The sequence below is a fragment of the Oncorhynchus clarkii genome, chromosome 5, assembly GCF_045791955.1.
Source record: "Oncorhynchus clarkii lewisi isolate Uvic-CL-2024 chromosome 5, UVic_Ocla_1.0, whole genome shotgun sequence".
Classification (NCBI taxonomy): Eukaryota; Metazoa; Chordata; class Actinopteri; order Salmoniformes; family Salmonidae; genus Oncorhynchus; species Oncorhynchus clarkii.
Genome location: NC_092151.1, coordinates 55700513 through 55727214, shown reverse-complemented (window position 1 = coordinate 55727214; position 26702 = coordinate 55700513). Strand labels below are relative to the sequence as shown.

The following is a 26702-nucleotide window of genomic DNA, read 5'->3' as shown; positions in this document are numbered from 1 at the left end:
GTATTTGTTTAATGTGAATATACATAGAGGCAAATCTGCTGTAGTGTAGCCTAGCCATTTTGCATCAAATTGCTCTCAAACCATCTCCATATGTTGTCTTATTGTTTTTTTTAATGAAGGGTAGAGGAATTTTGCTATTTTTTCAGGATGTTGCCATAGCAGTGAGGAGGAGTCTTGGGACCAGGTGGTACAGGAGGCTCGATCTCCCTCTGTCTCACTCCAGAAGCTTTCCCACATCAAAGGAGTCCCATAACCTTTGATGCCAGACAAGGTTGAAATTCGAACGACAGCAATCCGACTAGATAAGGGTCTGATTAGGCAGCTGTTACGGAACAGAGGGTATGCCACTGACACGGCAAAGAGAAGTAAGGGTTTCAATGTATACAATCTATTCCATACTGTTTTTGTCTTCCCAGTACATCTCCTATATTTGTCAAGGCCATGCTCACGGATTTAGGCCATCTTGTGAAACAATAATTTGTTTTACTGTGCCCATAGGCCCGAAGCTGAATCTGGTTCTTGGAAATCGTAGCAACGCATTTGGATAAATTGTCAAAAATGATCTGCATATTTGATAGCGTCTTTGCCCTTAATTTGTTCTTTAGACCAATGAAGAACAATGTATTGCCTATTTTCCTTTACAGTCGTCCACGAACTTACTGTGTTGGAAGCACAGGTTCAGCCATGCAATAACAGGATATGCCATTCTTTCAACACAAATGTAGACATTTGTATCACAAATTCATTCTGCATTTTAAAAAAATATGAAAATAACAATATTTTCATGGTCACGCGGATTTAATTTGCGACTCACAATTGACCATTTACAATCAAAGTCCATGGCCAACTTCTTTAAGACCGCCCTTCTCTAGCAACTCTCGTCTTGTCCTATCAGCACCCACTTCTCGTCTCAGACGCCCACAATTGTTCTGTTCTCCCCAATCGTTGGGTTTTACTAGGCTAATCACATTTCGCTTCTCTGTTCTCCGCCATTTTGTAAGAGTATAAGAAAAATCAGCCAGGCTACAGACTTGTTGGTCTAACTTGTGTAGCTAGTTCCGTGTTGTGCAATGGACGGGTAAGTTCAAGGAAGAAGTTATGCTCTCGAGAAAAGAGCAACAAACTAACATGCTTTATTAAATATATCCTGTAACGAAAATGCGCTAGTTAACCTAGTATTGTGTTATTGTATTTTGGTTGCGATGGAAACATGGTAAAGCTTATTTGCTGTGCATCCGTGAGAAACTCCGAGATGCTTAACGTCGTTAACGTTAGTTACCAACCAACATGGTTGCTTTGGCGTTGTAGTTAACACTAGCAGGCTTCCTTTTTTGTTGTTTTTGTCTAGACTAAATTGCTCTTTGGCTAATAAAAAGCAAGATGACGCATTTTGAGTGGACTAGCTAGCTTTTCTGTGGTATGGATGCTAGCTTGGCTAAGGCACTAGTTCTAGCCACTGAACATTGGAACCACCTGTGGCAGTACGGCGTTGGATTAGTGTGTGTTGCAAGAATGTTTGCCAGGATATTGTATTGTAGATGGTCCTATCTACCTACCGTATTGTCTAGCTTTGCTGACTGTTAAACTATAGCTTTTTACTTAGTTTTAGAAGTAGTTCCATGACGTTACTAACGTGGCTATCCAACCATGCGTGTTGTACACAAGTAACATTTCTGCTGCAGACGTTCAGAGATGGACAACACTTGAGCATTTAGAAATGTTGTTAATATTGCTATAGAGATCATTATGCTTGAAATTCAGAGTAAACAGTTAAAATATAATATTATTGGCTTGTTTTTAACCCCACATTTCTTCCAGCCGTCTAGAGACTGATTTGTATCCTATGGGATCTACTTACGTCACTGAACTAGAGTAAGTTCTTATTTTCATATACATTTTTAAATGCAAGGTACCAGTTCATTAGTTGTGAATATCGGATAATAAACATGATTTTTAGACTCATTTTCATATCACCTAGATTTTTTTGTTGTATGTTGGAATCAATTTTTACGTCTAATTCATGTAGCACTGTGAGATGCCCGTTGATGCTAAGTAACCTCCATAATGGTGGTGATCAGGTTTCTCAGCATGCAATGACTTGGTGTGAGAATTGAGGGAGTGATTTGAGCTGTTGCATTGTCTTGCTTATCCCCCCCTTGCAGTCAATGTAGCCTTTATTTGTGTACTTTGTATCAAGTTTACTCTGAAAGCATATAATCCTAAAAGATGGCATTTAGTTAGATTTTTCAGTAGATTCCAATGTGTAAAGGAAGCATTTCGCATTTTTTTGTTGTAAAATTGTCATGTGTAAGCTTAGAAACCACAAGGAATTTGTCATGGCTGCAGATATTTGGCTTATGGGAGTTTGAGGGGCATATTTGCCACAAAAGACCGTTTTGCATATGTGTATTCCTTTTGTCCTAAAGAACGGCACATACTTATGTTACTGCGGTTTTCAGCCACTGGTCAAATTATTTATATTGATCAGTGGTTGATAATTCTAATTGAGAAAGGGTGGTAGATGGGAGGAAGGCTTGAGAGAGCTTTTGGGCTGAGTTTCCTGGCTGTCTCACATGAGAAACAGGATGTGGAGGTTAATCTTCAACCGAGTGTCCGCCAAATACCACTCATTTTTCATGGGCAAAGCTGTGGGAAAGGGAACTGTTTGCTCTTTCCACCTTTAACATTAGGGGGTATCAAGGGAATGCTTTGCCTTAAATGCAATTTAGACAATTGGTCAACGTTGTTTTTCTAATTGATCTTGGTAGAATTATACATTCTAACTTTTTACTTTCTAGCAATTCCTATTATGGACATTCAACATACATTTAGAAGTGGCGAGGCATTGGCTATCTCCCAAGTCTTATTTGTGTTAAAAGAATAAACTATCTGTAACATATAGCACCCGACTTTACTGGTGGCAGTACCGCTCCAGATGTCCAATGCTATTGCGAATTCGGTTTATGAAACGTCACAATTGTATGTTCTGCATGGTTCCTTTGAGGGGCAGCGGGTAGCCTAGTGGTTAGTCTTGGGCCAGTAACCGAAAGGTTGCTAGATCGAATCCCCGAGCTGAGAAGGTAAAACGTTCAGGGGCAGAACTACAAACATGGCAGTTAACCCACTGTTCCTAGGCTGTCATTGTAAATAAGAGTTTCTTCTTAACTGACTTGCCTAGTTAAATAAAGCTTAAATAAAAATGAGATGTCATTAGCTACTTTTCCATGAACTTGTCCAGGGATTTTTTGTCAACATTTAGAAGGATCGCATAGAAAATAGACATTGCGACATTGCTTTTGTAGTATAAACCTGGGTCCATGGAAACCTGCCTATTAACTTTACTTCAGGCCCAAGTGCAAAGCATGTTTATTTTGGTAGTGTTTTTGGAAGTGTTTGGTCTTAAATTAGCTTTTTCTGAGGTAACATCCTGCTCTTATTTTGACATAACTATTTTTTATTGTTGGTTAGGCAGCCCATATGGCAGTTTTGCTTCATGTTAAGGTTAGCCACTTGGACAATAAAATGCACTTGAGTGGCCTAACTGTACCAGTGACTGACTGTCTGCTTTCCAACTTTTCTGCATCTGATAAATAAATCTAGTTAGCTTTTCTCTACCTTTTGGGGTTTCTGGATCTTTTAACCTTAATTTGGGCATTTTAATTTTTCATCCTTACTGCTTCTAACATTCCTGTCTTCTTTTCTTCACAGCAGTGTCCACGATATTACAGTTGGTACAAAGGTAGGCACCCTCTTTTCTCCTTTCACTTTTCCCCTGCTTCAACATGTCAAGAGGTGTTTGAGAAGGGCTTCAGATTATAATGACCAATGGATGTAGCCGTGTGTGGATTTGACCAATTGTTGCTCAGGCTGCATTTGTTATTACGGCAGCCATGCAAACTATTTGCTCCATGAGAAATGAAAGCTTTCAAAGAAGCTAGTATGTGAAGGCACACCTACAACCAGTTTGGATCTGGCAGTGGGAAATCCTGTTTGCTTAGGTTGCTAGTTTTTAATTGGCTTCAAGTCACCCAACAGGTTCCTTTTGTTAGCATTTTTTCATGGTAGTTGACTGATTAAACCGTGTTGTGGAACTGTAGAGGAGGCATGCACCAAGTAAAGGATACAATTAAGTGGAATGGCCTCCCTAATGTTTTCTTTCGTCACGCTACACTTTTATGGGGGCAAGCAAAAGTAAAACACTGCCTTGTCACTGGTAACCAGTTACCAAGCTTACATTTCTCAAACTGTTTTCATCCTGTGTGGCGAGAACATTGCTGTTGCTGTGGAAACAGTCGAGCCTAATTATTGGTTGGCTTTGGCATTGTGCCGGGAATGCTCTTGCTACATTCCAGTTTTCTGGCTCCTCCAAGCGCTTGTCTCGCTTAAGGACTTTTTGTCTCTTCACTGATACACCAGCACATGTCCCAGTAAGTGTTAGCCAATTGTAATGCTGTACCACTCATAGGCTGGTCCCATACTTCCCTTGAGTCCTTTCTCAAGAAAATGTCTACTTTTACCATCAAATGGCCCCTGCAGTTTATTGGCCAGGGCTAGCTAACTTGAGCAAAAGCAGATGTTTCTAGATGGTGGAAATTTGAGGAATTTTATGCTCTATGCAGCAGATATCCAGTTGTAAGTGCTGTCTCATTCCCCTGATGGATGTTGAGTGACTCCAGGATATGTGGTTTTGGGATGGTGAGCAAACACACGGAGCCGGTGTTCCTGACTCGGTGTGTGTTGCACGTCTATGCTCTACAGACTGTTACAGTCGCTTCCCAGCTTGGTCTTCAAAGGCCACCCCACAGCAACGGCATTCCTCGCATCTCTTTTTCGCAGAGATAATCGTCAGTGGTATGTACCTAGCCAAGGGGGACTCTTAGCACACAGCACAAAGACTGATTCTTACAGGTACCACGTGCATATGAGAAGGCCATTTGTTACACTCAAGCCAACGCACATCGGTAACCTTAAGGTGGTGGTAATACATAGCCAGGTTCTTCACAGGAAAAGGGAGCAGTTTGCTGGAATGCGGGTGTTTTTTTTCACTCCATTTTTCTAATTGCTTCTTGTGTTTCCTGTTCTCCCCCTGGGGTGTGTCATTACAAACTGCTGGCCTCAAAGAATGGACTGTTGACTGTTTCAAAATGGTTGGGAGGATCTTGGGTGGAACTGTGTAATTTGGATCAGTACAAATTGTTGCCCCTTAACATTTAGATAGCAAAATTGTAACCAGGCGAGTGCAATATTTTTACTTTGATGTTATTGTGATATAAAAGGCCTATATTTTTGTAAGTGATAGTTATCCTGGCGAAGACTGCAGCTATTTTAGGCCAATGTAATAGTTAACGTCAATGTTCTTGAAATGCACAATATGGAGGTGTAGTGAACAGGTTCAATCCTCAAATGTAACTTTGGGGTTTTGTTGTGAGCTATCTTATTAAAAAATATAGATTTTAAAGATGAGGAATAGGTCATTAAATGTAACGACTAGGCCTATTTACCTTGTCTGTGGAGATGGCCTCTCAATCTCATTCCTCAAAGATGGAAGAGGGTGGTGGGGTGAATGGAACCTATTTGCCCCCATTTTCAACATGCATGTTTTTCCTCTGGCCTCTGTTTCCCCCACACAATCTGTTTAGGGAAAGGATGGTATGGGAAAGGGCTGGGTGGCCTGTGTTTGATCATGTCAGTCGCCATTGGAAAAAGTTTCTAGGTAGCCAGTATATAGGCTACAAAGTAGATTAAAACTCACGGCAGCCGCGACTTAGTGGCTTTAAGGGGTTCAGATACACCATTAGTGTTTGCTGGCCGAGAGTACTAGCAGTTCTGAACATAAATCGCCAAGTGCGCAACGATTTTTACATGGCATGAAACATTTTGTCAGTCCGATGTATACAGCGCTATGAACGATAGGGATACGAATGCTAGATCCAACTTCGGTGCAATGTGCATGAGCTTTAAGAGGCAGAGGATTGAATTGCCGCTCAATAATTTACATGTTGATAAGTGACAAGCTCTCACTTGGCCACCTCCAAGGCTCCCCTATTTTTATCGGAACTGGCCTTTTAAACTTGTTTTGCGAACATTTGTGTGCGGCAGGGTAATTGCCAGGAGAATTTTAGACCTGGCTGTGGGTCTGATGAGAATCAGTCTTGTGTATTTAGGCTAAGAGTCACAGGTGTGGCTTAGCAGCGCACCTCACCTGGAGCCACAGTCTAGGGTTTCTATGGGGATGGAGTGACATTCAGTGCTGCCCTGGTAACGACCCCATTCTTGCAGTGCATTGTCTCCTGCTTGCCTACTCAGTCTTTTTCACCCCCACTGCTTTTCCCTCTCCACACCTTTCTAATCTTTTAATTTAGGCCCTCTGAAAACTCCATTAGAAAACCACTCACTTCATTAACATTGCTAACCAACAGAAAGCCTTGGCACAGCTTTTTAAAGCATTGCAGCTTAACTGAGTTTTCTAACAAGTCTTGTTCTATCGCATAGTTATTTTATAGGACATAATACTTAACGGGCTTAACTTTTCACAACTGAATACATATCAAGTGTTATGTCTTTAATCAATAAGTTATATATTTTTTAACCGAACAGTCTGGCCAATTAAGTAGTAAGTTCTCCTTACCCTTGTAAAAGCCATTTGAGTGTTAGTGGCAGACAAAGCCTGCTCTGTGACTTGGCCTGCCAGTCCTGCTAAGTGTTAATTTTTTTATTTTTAGTCTGTAGCAGGACCAGGAACATGCTTTTTGCTACCAAACATCTTTTGCAGACCTTTACACACAATTTACACTCGCCCCCATACCCCTTACATATGGTTTTCATTGAGTCCCGCACCAGTGGAATTTGGAGGGGTTGGTGTGGAGAGGAGAGCACATTCTGTTGCCATCTCAGCACTGCGGAAGGCTGTTTAGCTGTGTACTCCTTGTGTTAACCAGAGCAAGCTTCCCGTCCACATTGTCGATTACATGAAAAGCGCTGGCTGGCTGGTGGTGAATCATTTCCTTGAGAGTTGTCTCTGTTTCCCCCTATTGTTGGTGTCATAGACTATAGAGGACAGATGGTGTTCAGCCTTGTTTTACACACGCTGTAAAGCATACTACCTCTGTTTTATAGGGTATTGTATGTTTGTGTATGGCTCTGTATTTGTTTAAATCAGGTTTTACTATGGTTTTTGCTTTTCTTTATCAGTATAGGCTCATAGTTCAAGGAAAATATAGTTGGGCTATGTAGGTGATATAAGAAACTTATAAGTTTGTTTCAAGCAAAATTAGGTTGAGTCGTTTAGTTTATTTGATTTTTGGGGGATTGGTCCATTGACTATGGGGGGAGTGTGTGAGCAGGTCACCATTTGAGCCATCACCCCCTACCATTACCCACCTGAGTTGTGCCAGACTGCAAAGTGATGTACCACCAGGCCCATGACTTGGGTTTCTGCTCCCCCGTCCCTCCCCCGCCCTCTCATTCCTGCTGCTTGGCGACCCAGAAACCGAGTTGTTTTTTTCCTCCCTTCCCACTGAATTCTCTGGTTCCCTCCCTTAAACCTATGCCAATACGGATGACCCCAACATGCATACAAACGCATGCATGCACATGAAATGCAAGGGCAGTGGGGGTTGGGATGGAGAGATTGGGTTGTGTCCATTTACACCCCCCTCCCCTACCTTAGGCCATAGAGGACTTAACGATGTTAGCAAGTCCGGTCATTGGATCCCTGTCAGTCTGCGTATGGTCTTATCTATGCGCATTCCTCTCGTCTTTCTTTGTCTGCTTCTTCTACTTGTAGCTCGTGGGCTGTAGACTCAGGTTCACATAACTTTTCATGTTAGCTAAGCAGCTGACCTTCTCCTGTTCCCGTTGTCACAAGACAATGGGTCACCCAGTACCTTCATACAGGTCCACGGGACAGCCTAGTAGTCCATCTGTTTGTTTTGGCTGTGATGGGGGGAACCTGTGCCAAGATTTGTGATTGTCAATATTGTTCTTCCCATTATTTTGATAGGTCAAAGTGGGTGGTTTTACCTGTGGCTGTTACGAGTTTCTTTTTTTGGTCCCAATGCATACACGACGTTCCTCCCGTTTCCATTGTAAACCATAGGTCTTACCTAAAAATAAAACATGATAAATGTGCTATTCAGTCATTGGGCTGGTCATGTCTTTAAAATGATGCTGGTGGTGCAGTTCTGCATTGGTCTCAATAGCATGTCCTTCTCCCTTTGCAGAGAGGATCAGACGAGCTTTTCTCCTGCGTGGCAAACGGACCCTATATAATGACCAGCGCAGCAGGTCAGTGTTTAAACCTCCGTTTGTATTAATATCAACCAAGTAAACTTTTGAATACACTATGAGCGACGTTTGAGCACCACCTCTTCCAATTCTGATCTACTTCGGCTGATTTATTAAAATGGTGTACATCCCAACAGTAGGCTCTCTTGCTCCCTCTCCTCCACAGCCAATGGCAACGACAGCAAGAAGTTCAAAGGTGACATAAGGGGCCCAGGAATCCCGTCGCGCGTCATCCACGTGCGCAAGCTCCCCAACGACATCAACGAGGCCGAGGTCATCTCCCTGGGCCTGCCCTTTGGCAAAGTCACCAACCTGCTCATGCTCAAAGGAAAAAACCAGGTAAGTGGTCTCACATGACAACCCTAGCTCATTCGCTTTAGCAGAGTTGTCTTGCCCTCCACTCAGAGGGGAGGGGTGTATTAGTTACCATTTCATAGGCTAGTAGTAACCAACTGTTAACCAGAGTGGAACATACAACTGTTGTAGTAGTAGAGTGAATATATCCGTAGCTGGACTTGTGTTCTTATGGCATTCTCCTGTGTCCAGGCCTTCATAGAGATGAACACAGAGGATGCAGCTCAGACCATGGTCAGCTACTACTCCTCGGTGACGCCGGTCATCCGCAACCACCCCATCTTCATGCAGTACTCCAACCACAAGGAGCTCAAGACGGACAACTCCCCCAACCAAGTGGTGAGTCATTCTGCTGCAGCTACTTCCTTCTCAACAGTTGCATAACCCTTTATCTGTGCAGGCTTACTGCTTCTGGAAGGCCATAAGAGAAGGCTGAACTCGAGTGCGCTTCATGTTTTCAACATTACTTGGACAAAGGAGCATGTCTACAAAACACATCAGCAAGGGATTTCAGCTGCCACCCTGAACCTTTCATAATTACTCTTCATTCATTTTGACTTTCATTTTGTAGTTTTCTCTGAGCAATTAGTGTGTTTGATGCTTAGAGCCAACATGATGTGGGTTTCCTCCACAGCGGACTAGTTTGCTGTGGTAGTGTTCCACATCTTTTGGTTTTTATTTTGAATTGGCGTCTTGCGCTCTCCTCTGTTTCCTGTATTGCTGGGTCAAAATGACTCATTTGGAAACATGCTGTTCTTGCCAGGGCTTGTGTGGTTGCACAAACAAACCACCAGTCTACTTGTCAGCTGACTTGAGCCAATCAGAATGAACCTATATTCTGCTGTGTTGCTGAAAATGGAGCTGTCGGCATTCGACTGCTAATTTGTTCAACTTACACTCTGCAGAATAAAGTAGGTCTCAAGTTTACCTTCCCCTGAATATCTTGCAGGGGTTGGACCCGGTTCAGGGAACACAACTGAAAACCAGAAAATATATTTTTTTCAAGGAACTGAAATGCTTCCTGGAACAAAAGTGATCCATAATGTTCCAGAACAGAAGCGTTACTTTAAAAGCACGGGAACAGATTAATACTTTGCATCCCAGGCACACCAAAAACAATTGTCCCCCAACATAGCTCATGTATGCGAAGTCCTCACTCAGACTTATTCCAGTGTCTACCTGCATGCTAAAAAATCTTTGCCAGTGCGTGTTTAGGCTACCCTCCCCTGTCTGACACACGGGCTACTGCACTGACCTTACAAGCTTGATTCAGAAGATTGGGAGCGATTTAAAAAAAAAAAAAATAAAAATTAGCAAGAACAGGAACTTTTCCCAATGCTTGTCAAGGATACTATAGGCCTAGTGATTGGGTTTCACGTTGGATTTATTAACTAAGGTAAGATGTGTTTTTAGCTTAAGTTGGTTACCTAGTTGTCTCAAAGAACATTCAAAGTTCCTCTATAGGAGCCGCTCCTCGTAGGTATAATTCTGTGGCTAAGATACCCAGCGCTTTATGACTCCTCTCGCTCTCCCCACCCGCAAATTCTGTTGCATCTTGGGCCTTATTAAGCTACACTTGTCTGTTCGTCATGCAGGTAAACAACTAGCTTGCCTGCTCCATCCTCACTGATTGGTGAAGTAATTTAATGAGATAAAGGCAAAAAATAATTGACTTCACATGTAAAAAAAAGGGTAATAAAACCCCACAGAAGGAATGATATAAACCAGTACTTTTTGGGGGGTTCGAACCAGTTCACAACTTTTTTGCTGGTCAGAACAGTGGAATGAACGGGGAAAAAATGGTGGTTGTGTTCAGACCCGACGTGATAGGAAAATAATTTTGGTTCCAACTGATATCTTATGGTCTAGTGTGTACCATGCACCCTCCCAACAAAACCCTCCCATTTTCTAAACACTGTTTCCTGGGAGACGGCATGCCAATGGCGACCAATGGAAGCTCCAGCTGTCCACTCTACTCCCCCTTCAAATTACTCTACTCTGGTCTTATCTGCTAATAGGTCAATGAAGGTAACATAAACACTGCTGCAGTGTAGATGAACATTCCCAGATGTTTGTATATTGCTGGTAGAAACTAGGTTTCCCTCTTATGTTGTTCCTCAGTGTTTTTCTTCCCACCAGGTGTTTTACTCTCAAACGGGCCCCAGAGTTTCCACTGTGTATACAAACATGTCACGGACAGAGTGGTCAGCAGCACCCTGGAATGTAATCTTTTACTTCCCAAAATAGTTATTTTTACAGGCATTTTCTTGTAAATGTCCAGCAACTTACCTGAGGCTGTTCAATAAGAACATTCAGAACATTGAAACGTATTGACTCTCTGTGGGAGTCAGGTCAGCTCTACCTGAGCGTTTGTAGATTCTCTTGCTTCTTGCCACTTCCATTGAACCATCTTCCTCTCTTCAGAGAGCCCAGGCGGCACTGCAGGCAGTGAACGCAGTCCAGGCAGGGGGCATGCCCATGGCAGGGGGCATGCCCATGGCAGGGGGCATGCCCATGGCAGGGGTGGATGCCTCGGGGGGCATGGGCGGGCACAGCCCTGTGCTGCGCGTTATAGTGGAGAACCTGTTCTACCCAGTCACCCTGGACGTGCTGCACCAGGTAAAACACACTTTTCAATACATTAATGACTGTATATTGGTCTGAGCTTGTATTCCCCCTGACCATGCCCTCCTTGCATGCAGATCTTCTCTAAGCTCGGCACAGTGCTGAAGATTATCACCTTTACCAAAAACAACCAGTTCCAGGCCTTGCTGCAGTACTCGGACGGTCTGACCGCTCAGCACGCTAAACTGGTAAGTAGTGCCATCTACCTGTCACAATAATATACAGCAGTTCTTATTCCCCTCCCATTTTTCTTCATTGTGTTTTCAGAGCCTAACTTTAATGTGTTCTAAGTGTGGAGTGGGGAAAAGAATAGTCTGAAAGATGAATGAGCAAATCCTTGGATGCAGTCTAATGTGAAGGTAACCTGCCAAAATGACTAAGGCCCCATATCACTCATGTCAGTAGCCATTTTGTGCTTTGAAAGGCTGTTCATGACTCAAATCAACACCACCATCCCAGAAACCCTAGACCTACTCCATTTGCATACCGCCCCAACAGATCCACAGATGACGCAGTCTCAATCGTGATCCACACTGCCCTTTCCCACCTGGACAAAGGGAACACCTATGTGCGAATGCTGTTCATTGACGACAGCTCAGCATTCAACACCATAGTGCCCACGAAGCTCATCAATAAGCTAAGGACTCTGGGACTAAATGCCTCCCTCTGCAACTGGATCCTGGACTTGCTGACACGCCGGCCCCCAGGTGGTAAGAGTAGGCAACAACACATCTTCCACGCTGATCCTTAACATTGGGGCCCATCATGGGTGTGCACTTAGTCCCCTCCCGTATTCCCTGTTCACTGCGTGGCCAAACACAACTCCAACGCTATCATTAAGTTTGATAGCGTTGATCACCGACAACGATGAGACGGCCAACAGGGAGAGTTTGTCAGAGAACTGGCTGCGTGGTGCCAGGACAACAACCTCTCAATGGGAGCAAGACAAAGGAACTGATCGTGGACTACAGGTAAAGGTGGGCCAAACAGGCCCCCATTAACATTAACGGGACTGTATTGGAGCGGGTCGAGTGTTTCAAGATCCTTGGTGTCCACATCACCAACGAACTATCATGGTCCAAACATACCATACAGTCAGGAGACTGAAAAGATTTGGCTTGGGTCCCCAGATCCTCAGTTCGACAGCTGTACCATTACCCAGTCCATCACTGGGGTCAAGCTTCCTGCCATCCAGGACCTATATACTAGGCGGTGCCCCCCCCTCCCTGGTTTTACACAGCTGCTACTCACTGATTATTAATGCATAGTCACTTTATCCCTACCTACATGTACAAATTACCCCGACTAACCTGTACCTCTGCACATTGACTCTATATAGCTTACCCACTCTATATTACCCACTCTATATAGCCTCATTTAATTGAGTTTTATTGTTTATTAAAACATTTTTACTTTAGTTTGTTTGTTGAATATTTTCTTAACTTCTTGAACTGCATTGTTGGATAAGGGTTTGTCAGTAAGCATTTCACGGTAAGGCATACCGAAATACCTGTTGTATTTGGCGCATGTGTGAAATCAGAATTTATTTAATGCTGAAACTGTTGCCCTGTGGTGAAGTCTTTAGATGGGCAGAACATCTACAACGCCTGCTGCACCCTCCGCATCAACTTCTCCAAGCTGACCAGCCTGAATGTGAAGTACAACAACGACAAAAGCCGCGACTACACGCGGCCTGACCTGCCCACGGGAGACAGCCAGCCCTCCATTGACCACCAGGCCATGGCTGCAGCCTTCGGTGAGTACTATGGTGAATACATTTTAAATTTACCTCCCTTCTTCCCTTATCATTTAGACATGATTGGACAGGTGGAAGCTATGCAGCTGAACCCGTACCCTTCACCTGTCCATTCATTTTCAACATGTAATAATTGAATATTTTACGACAAACTGAAGGTAATTAATCAATTAACACTCCTCTGTATCCATGTGTGTTTCTCCAGGTGCTCCCGGGATCATCTCAGCCAACCCGTACGCAGGAGCTCATGCCTTCCCCCCGGCATTCGCCATTCAGCAAGCTACAGGTGAGTCTGATCGTCCTCTTTCTGACACCTGCCTCGCTCCTGACCAACATTGATGGATTGTAGTTACATGGACCTTTTCACTAACACTTTACATTTCAAGGGGGAAGCTGGCCTCATCCACTACCATTGAGTGGCAACACTAAAACTTTGAAACTTTTGCGGACCTTGACCTATTAGCAGTCGTGCTCAGCGGCTTCCAGTCCGGCCTTTACTCTATCAACCCATTCACTGAGTTCAAAAATACATTTAATAAATGTCTGCCTCCCGTTTGCTTCCCTCTGCAGGCCTGACGATGCACGGTGTCCCTGGAGGCCTGGCTCAACTGACCATGCCCGTGGCTGCAGCCGCGGCGGCTGCAGGCAGAATGGGCTTCCACCAACTCTCCGGTGGCCACTGTGTCATGCTGGTCAGCAACCTCAACCCAGAGGTTAGTCCTTCCTTGACTCCCTCTCGACCCATAGTGGCCCAGATAGGCTGAGTTGAGCTGTGAAGCCTCTGTGGACGTGGGTTTTTATTCCTGTTCCCTACCCTGCGCCCCAAAGTGTGCACTTGCTCACTCACCCCTAGAAGTTGCTTGTCGTAAGCATGGGCTACCTTGTGAGTTTTCACCAAATTTCTCGCACCAGTACATTTCTTGTAATTTCATGCAGGGGAGTGAATAAGAGCACACTTTGGGGAGAGAATTGGACTGCAGCACATATTCAAAGATGTCTTTCAGTTGGCCCACATGACACATGCCAAGTAAATTGGGCTGTGTATTATATGCTGGCTCTCCGTGTAACAACATTGATGTTAATGTATCCACTTCTATTGAATGTTTTTCAGGCCTCTCACTTTACCCACAAACAAACCTTGTGTTAAGTCATGCCTAGGTGATATAAAGCCCCCATTACTGTCAACTTCCTGCAATAATGCAATGCGTACAGTGTAGCAGAGCTCTTGGCTTTTCCCTAGTGTGTTTCTTTACTCCTGTTCTCCCCTGAAAGTGTTGTACCATCCCCGTTACCGAAGCTTCGCTAGCAAACACTTAGGATACACTAACTTCATGAATATTAATTTGTTTACTCATTCAATCATTATTATTCCAAATATTTGCAAGTTTTCATTCAAATTGAAGATTAGCTTTAGGTTATTTGCACCCTCATACATGGCTATATTATTTACCATACATCCAGTTGGACCTATATATTGTACATTAACTGTGAGGAATTTCTGAACTTTATATTCTTCAACATAATCATACCAGTCCCTCTTAATCTACTGAGCATGTTAAATTATTGGACAGCTCATTCCGTAACCTCCGTACATGCAGTGCGATTTTTCATCAGATTTAGAGTCAATATTGCTTTTATACATTTAACATGGCCTTCAGCTTAAGCCCAACAAATGTTTCTAGAGTCATTCATTTAAAGAATGTATCTCTTCAATAGTAATGGTGCACGTCAACACAGACAGAATTATAGAAGTATTGTCTCAGCCTCATGTGTATCATTCCTCCTAGTTTCATTGTTGGTTTGTAATCTTCACTCTGATTTAAAGCACATTCTATACTGGATGGAACACTTCATATTTCTTTGTATACTGACCTTGTTTTTTACCTCCTTTTCTTGTTTCTCTCCCTCCCATTCCCCCTCCCCCTCTTTTTTGGTTTTAATACCTTCACCTGGAAACTTTTTTTTGCCAAACTGACTGCACGCCCCATGAATTCCCTCTCCCACTTTCTTCTCTCAACCATGATACCACATCATCCATTGTGTACACATCACATTCATATAAACACACACGTAAACATATCAATTTATCTTTGCTCATATCATATTGTTACATATACCACCCCACCACCACTGCCACATCTCCTCCCATTCTTTGCTCCTGTCCAATTTATTAACCCTCATGATCCAACCACTGTTTTTTTTGTTTTTGCCATTCCCCGTGGAACTGCCTCCGCTGTGGATGATATGTTGAACCTCCACTCTCCTGCCTCCGATCTTTTTCCTGTCCCTTCCTCCCTCCGCTGCCTTCCTCTGCTGTCTTATAAAGAGAGTTACGCCCCAATGCCTCTTTATTCTTTTCGGTATGTTATCATTAGCACCTTTTTTATTATTACTACTTGTTTGTTCTGTTTTCTTTTTCTTAACTAATTTGTTTCAGTTTTTTTGTTAGTTTTCAAATATTTTGTGTGTTGATTTGAGACACTTGGCAAAAAGTTGCAGCATTTTCATGGGGTTTCTGTCCACAGCTTTCTTTAAAGGGATACTGATTTGACTATTTATCAAACTATTTTCTTTCTCTGAAAATGGTCTATAGTTATGGTTTTGAGTCTGATCATCAACTTAAGCCAAATTGGTCAAGAACACGTGGACCTTAAATTCACTTTTGGGCCGATGTCTCAATGCTGCAATTTTCGGTCCCACGCTATATGAATATTGCAGACTAGTCTTTTTAATACTATGGACCAATTTCATATCAAGAAAACCTATGAATAATTTCCAGATCACAGTTGAATATTCTTTTAAACATAGTGCAAATGACAAGAATATAAGAATATCTTGTGGGAAGTTCAGTGAGATGCTGTAACTTTGCCACTGTACATTTAGATTTATCATCTGTCTATTGTCATAGTTTGCATGCTTGATTTTTGTCATCTTGCATGCCCTTTATGAACGCTGTATCAATTGCTTTTGGTTAATGGTCAAGACTCCCATTTGTGCAGAGTACATATGGCCAATTTTGCATTCCTTCTGATCCTTATTCTAAATTTCTGACTTGCAGTCTGTTTTTTTTAACCATTAAGTGCCTTCATTTTCCTAAATGTTTTTTACCAATTTATCAGGGAGGCGCCCCTTTGTAGACGCAAAAGTAATATCCTCCTTGATAAACTACATAAATCCCTTATTTTACCTTTTCTGTCCAAGTAGAGTGACATTAAGTTCCACAGCCTGTCTCAGACTATTTCAATTCTTTGAATGTATTAAAACCGATGTACAAACAGTAGCCTACACTTTGATATTTTTTAAATGGGCTTTTATGGTGTAGTAGTCACACGTACCTCTGAGATGGTAAATGACCAATTCCCACTTGTGGCCATGATGCAATATTGCAATGATCAGTGGCTTCAGTCACTCTTGCTAGAATGTATTTTGCCCCCCTTATAATTTAGATAAATGGAGGAGCATCTTGATTATGAACTGAAGTTATTCATATACACAAGCTTCCCTGTGGTGCGTAGATGGGTGTTAACCAAATCTTAAGTGCCCAAAGACATGGTTTTGATTGGATGGCTTGGTTTGGTTTAGAGTTAAATTGATTTTCAAATGGTTGTCTCCCCCCCCCCCCCCTTTGAATCTGTGTGAAGGTGTATATGGTGACGTGATGAGAGTGAAGATCCTGTTCAACAAGAAGGAGAACGCTCTGATCCAGATGTCTGATGGGACTCAGGCGCAGCTAGGTAAGGCCCAGCTAAACTTTCCTGGGAAGGAATACCTCCAACTACCATCTAAGAACTAGTTCTAGCTGAACAGCAATATGTAGGGAGTGATGTGCATCTGAGAATGATGCTAAAGGGATAAAAAATAAATAACCTGAGGTTATTTAGCAATGGAAATATACCTAAACTTTGAATATAAGACTCACTGCTTAACTCTGTTTTCAACAGCAATGAGCCACCTGAATGGCCAGAGGCTCCACGGGAAAGCTCTGCGCGTCACCCTGTCCAAACACACCAATGTCCAGCTGCCCCGCGAGGGCCATGAGGACCAGGGCCTGACAAAGGACTACAGCAACTCACCCCTGCACCGCTTTAAGAAGCCCGGCTCCAAGAACTACTCTAACATATTCCCTCCCTCAGCCACCCTGCACCTCTCAAACATCCCGTAAGTAGACTGGAGGAGTTTCTCCTGCAATGATTCCCCTGACCCTTTTGATAGCTGCTAATCCTGAGGTACTGCTTTCGTGGTCTGAAAACAAATTCTACAAATATATTGGTAAACTACTGCTAAAAGCTTATCAAGTTTTACAATGTCTTTCTTTTTAGTCCCTCTGTGGTTGAGGATGACCTCAAGATGCTGTTTGCGAGCTCCGGTGCAATGGTCAAGGCCTTCAAGTTCTTCCAGTAAGTTGTCTTTTTTCCTTCTCAAACAGCCATAATTGTTTTCTGCTCGCATGTATGATGTCTTTAGGAAAGTCTGTATTTGGAAACTATTTAGACCCCTTGACTTTTTCCACATTTTGTTACGTTACAGCCACATTCTAAAATAGCGTCATCAATCTGCACACAATACCCCATAATGACACAGCATAAACATGTTTTATAATTTTTTTTCTCCAAGTTTGTGTATAAATTTTAAAAAGTGCAAATATTCAGACCCTTTACTCGGTACTTTGAAGCACATTTGGCAGTGATACAGCCTTGAGTCATCTTGGGTATGAAGCTAAAAGCTTGGCACACCTGTATTTGGGGAGTTTCTCCCATTCTTCTCTGCAGATCCCCTCAAGCGCTGTCAGGCTGGATGGGGAGCGACGCTGCACAGCTAGTTTAAGTTATTTCCAGATATGTTCGATTGGGTTCAAGTCCGGGCTCTGGCAGGGCCAAGCAAAGACATTCATGTCCAGAAGCCACTCTTGCGGTATCTTGGGCTTGTTGTCCTGTTGGAAAGTGAACCTTTCCCCAGTCTGATGTACTGAGTGCTCTGGAGTGGGTTTCCATCAAGGATCTCTGTACTTTGCTCTGTTCTTCTTTCCCTTTATCCTGACTAGTCTCCCTGTCGCTGTAAAACATCCCCACAGCATGATGCTGCCGCCACCACGCTTCACTGTAGGGATGGTGCCAGGTTTCCTCCAGACATAACGCTTGGCATTCAGGCCAAAGAGTTCAATCTTGGTTTCATCAGACCAGAGAATCTTGTTTCTCATGGTCAGTCCTTTACGTGCCTTTTGACAAACTCCAAGAGGGCTGTCATGTGGTTTTTACTGAAGAGTGGCTTCCATCCAGCCACTCTACCATAAAGGCCTGATTGGTGCAGTGCTACAGAGATGGTTGTCCTTGTGGAAGATTCTCTCATCTCCACAGAGGAGCTCTGTCAGTGACCATCAGGTTCTTGGTCACCTCCCTGACCAAGGCCCTTCTCCCTGACTACTCAGTTTGGCTGGCTGGCCAGCTCTAGGTAGTTTTGGTGGTTCCAAACTTCTTCCATTTAAGAATGGAGGCCACTGTTCTTGGATCTTCAATGCTGCAGAAATATTTTAGTACCCTTCCCCAGATCTGTGCCTCAACACAATTTTGTCTCAGAGCTCTACGGACAATTCCTTCGACCTCCTATGCTTAGTTTCTGCTCTGACATGCACTGTCAACTGTAGGACCTTTATATAGACAGGTGTGCCATTACAAATCAAGTCCAATAAATACAAATTACCACAAGTGGACTCCAAGTTGTAGGATCTCAAGGATCAATGGAAACAGGATGCACCTGAGCTCAATTTTGACTCTCATAGTAAAGGGTGTGAATACTTATGTAAATAAGGCATTTGTTTCTATTTTGTTATTGTGCCAAAATGTCCAAACCTGTTCACTTTGTCATTATGGGGTGTGGAGATTGAGGACATATAAAAATATTTAAAAAATAAGGCTGTAATGCAACAAAATGTGGGGAAGGGAAAGGGTCTGAATCCTTGCCGAATGCACTGTATCTGACCGTGTGAGAAAGGAGTAGTTCACCCAAATTACATTGGTTTCCCTACCCTGTAAGCAGTCTATGAACAAGGTATGCTAGCAATCCATTCTTCGGTTTAGGTTCCCTGGCACTGTTTCCAAATTCAGAAATGTTAGAATGTGTCATGAATCCCATTCAAATCATTTGGGCATCATGTCCAAATCATCTGAAAGTATTGAAGCTCAACAGAGGGTTGGTAATCCAGCCAACTTCTGGAAAGTGGTCAAATCTTTGAAAAACAACTCCACCCCTTGGTTGCCCCAGCAGGTTATGACAGCCTCTTGTCCCGTGCTAGACAAAATTGACATTTTGTGGTGCTTTTAATAACCATTTTGCTTCAGCTGGCCACCTATTTGAAAGGATAGCCTTTGAAAATGCCTCATTCTGGAGTATTTTAATTGACTCAGTGCATCATTCTGTACAAAATTTTCTAACACTCACATACTTTATTTTCCTTTCTACCATTTGTCTGATGTACTAAGTGCTTTTCTAAAGATTGTTTTAAAATCCATAGGGTCTGATTCACTTAATCCTGTTTTTAATGCAGCTTTCTCCCCCACTTATTTCAGAACCTTTGCCCTATTTTTAATTTGACGATTGTTTCTTGTCTTATCCTGAAGATCTGGAAAGCGGCACATGTCGTCCCCCAACATAAGATGAGATCCTTCTGACTTAGATAACTGCTGTCCAATTTCCAAATAAATAATCCCTAGAAACTCACAGCTTCTCACTCTATTCTTAATGTGCACCAGTCTGGTTTTAGACCTGAACATGGCATCATTTTAGTGTTACATTGCTTATATCATACTTGTTTATTTTTGCTGCCTTATTGATACCTTTCAAGGTCTTCAACATGGTTGACCATCACATTATCATTTTACATGTGCCGCTTTCCAGATCTTCAGGATAAGACAAACAATCGTCAAATTAAAAATAGGGCAAAGGTTCTGAAATAAGTGGGGGAGAAAGCTGCATTAATAGACCTGGATCAGGCTTCTTTCAAGTGGTTTGAAAATTCTGTCTGAACACTTCCATTTCTGATGGCGTTAAGTCTAGTTTTCTGGCTATTACTTAATGTGTACCGCAGGGGTTTGTATTGAGACCTGTTCTCTTTACTATTTATATAAATAATATTTGTCTATCGGTTAAAGTGTAATATTCATTTGTATGCAGAGGTTTCTGTCATGTATGCAATCGCCCCAACTAGACCAGTCGTTAGTTGCAATCTGACTTTTACTAAACTCGTACTAAATGTTCTTGAATTCTGGCCAAATGTTTGCTGTGCTACATATTTATTGAATGGTTCCCCCATCGATTGGGTTCTTGACTACATATTTTGGATTTAGTTTTAAACACTGAGCAAGGAAACTAAGATTTAAAGTGGAATTTTTCCTAAATAAATCTTGCCGCTCCCTGAAAAGCAGATTGTACGGTCAATTTTCCTGCCAGGCCTCCCGGGTGGCGCATCAGAGTCCCTGAGTTCGCGCCCAGGCTCTGTCGTAGCCGGCCGCGACCGGGAGGTCCGTGGGGCGACGCACAATTGGCCTAGCGTCATCCGGGTTAGGGAGGGATTGGTCGGTAGGGATCGCCTTGTCTCATCGCGCACCAGCGACTCCTGTGGCAGGCCGGGCGCAGTGCGCGCTAACCAAGGTTGCCAGGTGCACGGTGTAGCCTCCGACACATTGGTGCGGCTGGCTTCCGGTTTGGATGCGCGCTGTGTTAAGAAGCAGTGCGGCTGGTTGGGTTGTGTATCGGAGGGCGCATGACATTCAACCTTTGTCTCTCCCGAGCCCGTACGGGAGTTGTAGCGATGAGACAAGATAGTAGCTACTACAACAATTGGATACCACGAAATTGGGGGGTAAATTTTTTTTTAAATTATTATAATTTTCCTGCCAGTTCTTGACTAGGGTGACACCATTTACCAGAATGCAGCAGCCGCTACTCTGAAACCTTTTGAATGCTGTCTACCATAGCGCCCTTTGCTTTATCGCAGGTGACTGTTTTAATACTCGGCACTGCATCCTGTATCAAAAGGTTTGCTGGTCCTCATTAAAGTCCCGCTGTTCACTTAACTATTTTTGTTTACAAAGCTCTACTACGCTTGCCTGGCTACCCCAAACTCCTTTCTCCGGCCAAACGCAATGCGCCTGGGTCGTAGTACCTCCCTGATTTCTTGAATAGAAATCCATTCTAGATCGTCTGACTGGTTCCAAAAACCAATGGGTGGCCAGAGCCAGAACACACATGGGTAATGCAGCGTTTGAAAATTTATTTGGCTTTGGTACTCTGATTGGTTCGAGGTAATTCAAACGCTTTGTTTTGTACAACACCCCTCATTTTGACATCACCACAAACAACTTCAATGATGGCAGTCTGACAAAGTGTCTTCAGAAAGTATTCCTACCCTTTAAACTTGTTCCACATTTTGTTACAACTTGAATTCAAAATGGACAGTGAAAACATGTTTAAAGAAATACAGAAATATCTTGTTTACTTACATAAGTATGCACATGCCTGAGTCGATGCTTTCTAGAAGCACCTTTGGCAGCGATTACGGCTGAGTCTTTCTGGATATGTCTGAGCTTTCCACACTTGGATTGTGCAACATTATCCCATTTTTTTTATTTATTTTTTAATTCAACAATTCTGTCAAATTAGATGTTGATCATTGCTAGACAACCATTTTCAGGTTTTGCTGTAGATTTAAGTCAACTAACTTGACCACTCTTGGTAAGCGACTCTAGTGTAGATTTGGCATTGTTTTAGGTGATTGTCCTGCTGGAAGGTGAAATCTCGGTCTGGTGGAAAGCAAACCGAAGCAGGTTTTCCTCTAGGATTTTGCCTGTGGTTAGTTCATTCTGTTTTTCATTTTTATCCTGAAACACTCCCCAGTCTTTAACGATTACACATAACATGATGCAGCCACCTCTATGCTTGAAAATATGGATAGTGGTACTCTGTAATGTGTTGTATTGGATTTACCCTGAACATAATTGGTATCCAGGGCAAAAAGTTGATTGCTTTGCCACATTTTTTGCAATATTACTTTAGTGCCTTGTTGTAAGCAGGATGCATGTTTTGGAATATTTTTATTCTGTACAGGCATCCTTTCACTCAGTCAATTCAGTTAGTATTGTGGAGTAACTACAATGTTGAGCCATCCCTCAGTTTAATGGCTGTGATAGGAAAAACTGTCGCTGTTTTAGTCTCCATTGGCTTAATGATATCCCTTAGCGGTTTCATTCCTCTCCGGCAACTGAGTTAGGAAGGACGCTTGTATCCTTGTGACTGGGTGTATTGATACGCCATCCAAAATGTAATAACTTAATGCTCAAAGGCATATTCAATGTTTGCTGAAACTTTTTTTTAAAATTATTATTATTATTTTTTTTTTAACCCATCGACCTGTAGGTGCCCTAAGCGAGGCATTGGAAAACAACCCTGGTCTTTGTGGTTGAAATATGTTTGAAATTCACTGTTTGACTGAGGGACCTTTTTAGATTGTTTGTGGGGTATAGAGGTGACGCAATCATTAGTCATGTTAACTATTATTGCACACAGTGAGTCCATGCTTATGTGACTTAAGCACATTTTTACACCTGAACCTATTTAGGCTTGCCATAAGTGGTTGAATACTTATTGAATAAAGATATTTTAGCTTTCAATTTTGTATTAATTTGTAAAAAATAAATCCACTTTGACATTATGGGGTATTGTGTGTGGCCAGTGACAAATCTCATGTTAATCCATTTTAAATGCAGGATATAACAACATAATTGTGGAAAAAAATCCAAGGGTGTGAATACCTTAAGGCACTGTATGTAGCGAATGATAGAGCAGCATAATAAAGTTTGAGTTGTCCGACTTGCCTAACATAACCAATTTGGTAACTCATGTTAATGGAGGCTACTCGGGTGTCTACCGAATTGGGTAATTCAACTTTAGTTTTAATGCTTATCACTGCTGGAACAATTTATAAAAATCATTACAAGTGAATGTTCTGGTGCTGCTCTGGCAATTTTAGTGTTGAGGACCCAGTAGATGAGGAATGTAACATTTTTTATTTTGACATTGTATTGATAGTACTCTTTTCAAATTGAATTGATTTGTATTAGTGATCGGGGCACCCTTGAGAATGAGGCCCTGGTCTCAATGGTTTCCCCTGAATGAATAAATAAATGCTAATATTGGTCCTATGACTTGAATGAGATTTGTGCAATAAATGCTTAAACATTAGCAAGTGAAACAACTTAAACTAAGGCACGGATTGTTGCCACACCTTGTCCCATATACTGCAACAGAGTAAGGAAACCAAAATGTCATTTTGGATGAACTATCCCTTTGAATGTTTAATGAAAGGCCGCATATCTGACCGTGTGCAATGTTTATTTTTTTAGGAAAGACCGCAAGATGGCCTTGGTCCAGATGAGCTCAGTTGAGGAGGCCATAGAGTCCCTCATCGAGTTCCACAATCACGACCTGGGTGAGAACCACCACCTGAGGGTCTCCTTCTCCAAATCTACCATCTGAGGGGTGCAGCCCAAAACACTACTGCTAATGGGCCGCTCACATCCCTTCACGACCTCTGTCAAGTTGTGGGGAAGCGACTCTTCAGTCGTGAAGTAGCATCCAACACAGCAATCACTTCCATCATTCCTAGTATATTTATATACGCATATCTACATATGTCGACCTATAAACCATATGGAAAAGAAACGTGCACACCCGATTTTACTGGGTAAAAAAGAAAAGTTTTATATTTCTAGCATCTTGCCTTTGCGAGGTAAATGCATTCCTTGCTCTCTGCACCGACAGAAGTAGTTTACACTTGCCTGTCTAAGTCTGATTTAAGAGATTGGCGTAGCCTAAACTTCAGTCTTTTGGTAAATTCCATTTGCCCTTGGGTTCCAACACCACTAGGTTCTGAGGTACTTCTGTGACGCCTCATGTCCTCTTTGCCTTCAGATGTTTTCTGTGCCTTATTCCAGAAGTCTTATGTCCTTCAATTTGATACGTTGGCATTTTACAGCCAAAACTAAATTTAGCTTATCTTCCTCTCCCCAATCCTTGCTTGCGAAGACCAGGTTTACAGCTGATATGGGTTTACCATTTGTATAAATTGTATTACAAGGTGGTTCATCCCCCCCCCCCATGTATTATGAAGGTTTTCTTTTTAGTCTTATTTTAAATTTAAGATGAGCTAGTTAGTTGAAGATTAAATCCACAACTCATTATCTAGCTTTTTTATTTTTTAAATATGTAAACCCCTTGTACCAGGGTTTGTGATTATTAGTCTTGTTTACTGTATGTCTAGATGTAGGTTTGCATTTTTTATGAAATTTATGCAATACGTTTTGTACAAATCCAGTATTGTACACATTGTTATTCCTATATACTGTTGGTTGTAGCTTATAGGTAGGTATTGGTCAGTGGTTGCCTTAACGACTGTGCCTTAGCAAAAGGTCTTACTAGAAATTTCCTGATAAGTATGGCTTACAATGTCTTATGATTTTTGTCTTAATGGCTTGCCTCTCCTGATGCAGTGGCTGTCAATTTAGTATATTTATACAATTTTGTGATACACTACAGCGTAAAACCAAATAAGGCCTTTTTGCAAGTTATTTTAGCGAACCTGTATACACAGCTTTATTCATAATGCACTGCCACAGAGTTGTGGTAGTCTGCCTGCCCATTATAGCACATTTTACAAGGCTCTTACGGGGATCAGACAGAAGCGGACTATTGTGACTCTGCTGCTGTGAATTATAAAATAAACATATGAATTGGAAGCATCTCTCAGTTGCATGCCAAGATGAATGATGGTTATTTGATATTTACATGTGGGGTTAGTAACCTTTATTGTACAGGGCTGTGACTACCTTAATGCAGTCATTGCTAACGGCAATACGGCACCCTCTTTCATGCAGTCTATGGACTGGACTTGTGGATCTGGACAGCGTTCATCTTAAATTGAGATCCATTTAGTGTTTTTGGAGAAGTGCCTTTCAAATGAAGCCTTTTTTGGTCTGTTTATACACATATGTTTACGTAATGAACGTATGTTCCTGCCTTCAGTGCCCTCAGGCTCATAGGATATGCACACATCTGGCATAAATGTAAAGGTCTGCAGTGATTCTGGGCGCTTGTGGACTTCACTTCAGTCTTAATACTTGGACATTCCACATGTGCATCATTTTATATTGGGCAAATGTTGAGGTTCTTTTCTCACAATTAATTGTGCATCAAGTTCCTAATTTTAAATTGGTGCAAAGCAATAGAATTTCAGGGTCATGTGAGGAACCAGTGCTCAGACATTGTTCGATCACTAGTTTTCTTGAACACCAGTTTATTACATGCTAACCTATTCATAATTGGACTCCAATGCAGAAGAATGACAATTTGTTTGTAGATTACTCAAGAATATGTGACACTTGTCTCCATATCAATATGTAGCATGTATTGCTATTAAAGGTATTTTACTTGCTTTGCATACCCCAGGCCAGGAGTGGATTTCCCAATTATGCAAAATTGCACAGCATTTAAAATCATTACCTCGATCACTTAACATTAAGATGGCAGGATTTCTTCAAGTGAGGTGATTGTCAGGGGGGGTGAAAAGCGGTATATTCATATCTTTTTCTTTTTTTTTGTACCAGAAAGTAGGTATTATACAACCTATCGTTTCAGATCTATGAAACATGTATATTTTGATTAGAATTAGCTTGGGACCTTTTCTCTTGGGCCTCTCAGTAAAGAAAACAAACATCACAATTAAATAGTTAGAAAACAAACAAAAAATGGGTTCCTTTTGGTCATTAGTGTTCCGTGTAGCTTAAACTTTTAATTGTGCCTTCAATAAATATTTTCACTGCTTTCAATTTGTAATTTCCTTTTTTTGGGTTCTGCCATTTTTAGATTTGCCTCCTTGCTCATCAGTTGGTTTCTTCCTCCTGCAAACCATTGGATCTATATAGGCAACTTATTGTTTGAGCCAAATACTTAGGACAGTACACTATTGATTTGAAATGATAAAACGTGCATAAAAATACTTTAGAGTATAGCACCCAATTCCAACTACTCTTGGAAAGCACTGTCGCGTGCGTCCATACAGTTTTGGCGTTCACAGGTTGTCATATTTTGTATTTTCGCATGAATTTCTATGAAATGTTGCATTGTATGCTAAGTACTGGCAATTTGGGGAGCAACTTCTAACTGCGTTGTGTAGTTGCTTGCAAGTTGTATTTGATGTAATAGGGGCCCTGTGTTTTTCACTGACCAGGAAAAGGTGTGGCTATAACAACCCAGAGTTTTTCCTGGTTAGACAGACCAAACAAATAAACTCAACATGCAACGATTTCAAAGAGTTACAGCAGATAATGGAAATGGTCAATTCCAATAAATTAATTAGGCCCATATCTATGGATTTCACATGACTGGGAATAAAGATATTTATCTGTTGCCCACAACAAAAAAAGTAGGGGCATGGGATCAGAACCAGGCCGTATCTGGTGACCATTTACCTCATGCAAGCGTGACTTCTTCGCATTGTTGATCCGGCTGTTGATTGTGGACTGTTGTCCCACTCCTCTTCCCTGCCTGTGCGAAGTTCCTGGATGTTGGCAGGAACTGGAACACGCTGTCATACACGTCGATCCAGAGCATCCCAAACATGCTCAATGGGGGA

At 42.1% G+C, this 26702-nt stretch overlaps 1 protein-coding gene across 7 annotated transcripts; it reads left to right on the top strand.

Moving 5' to 3' along the window:
- The first annotated feature begins 342 nt into the window (after positions 1 to 342).
- On the top strand, positions 343 to 25891 carry LOC139409027 (polypyrimidine tract-binding protein 1-like). 7 transcript variants are annotated; one of them, XM_071153673.1, is made up of 16 exons: positions 343 to 365; positions 1819 to 1872; positions 3709 to 3739; positions 8223 to 8286; positions 8453 to 8625; positions 8833 to 8979; positions 11065 to 11259; positions 11343 to 11453; positions 12844 to 13033; positions 13227 to 13307; positions 13592 to 13734; positions 15348 to 15381; positions 16663 to 16755; positions 16963 to 17179; positions 17341 to 17418; positions 23416 to 25891. In XM_071153673.1, the coding sequence occupies exons 2-16, from the start codon at positions 1844 to 1846 to the stop codon at positions 23546 to 23548; spliced, it is 1719 nt and encodes a 572-aa protein (XP_071009774.1). In that variant the 5' UTR covers positions 343 to 365; positions 1819 to 1843; the 3' UTR covers positions 23549 to 25891. The 7 variants fall into 7 exon arrangements, with proteins under 7 accessions (XP_071009774.1, XP_071009773.1, XP_071009770.1 ...); XM_071153672.1 differs by lacking the exon at positions 343 to 365 and adding an exon at positions 970 to 1078 and having other exon boundaries at positions 3712 to 3739; positions 12844 to 13021; XM_071153669.1 differs by lacking the exon at positions 343 to 365 and adding an exon at positions 970 to 1078 and having other exon boundaries at positions 3712 to 3739.
- Positions 25892 to 26702: the final 811 nt, after the last annotated feature.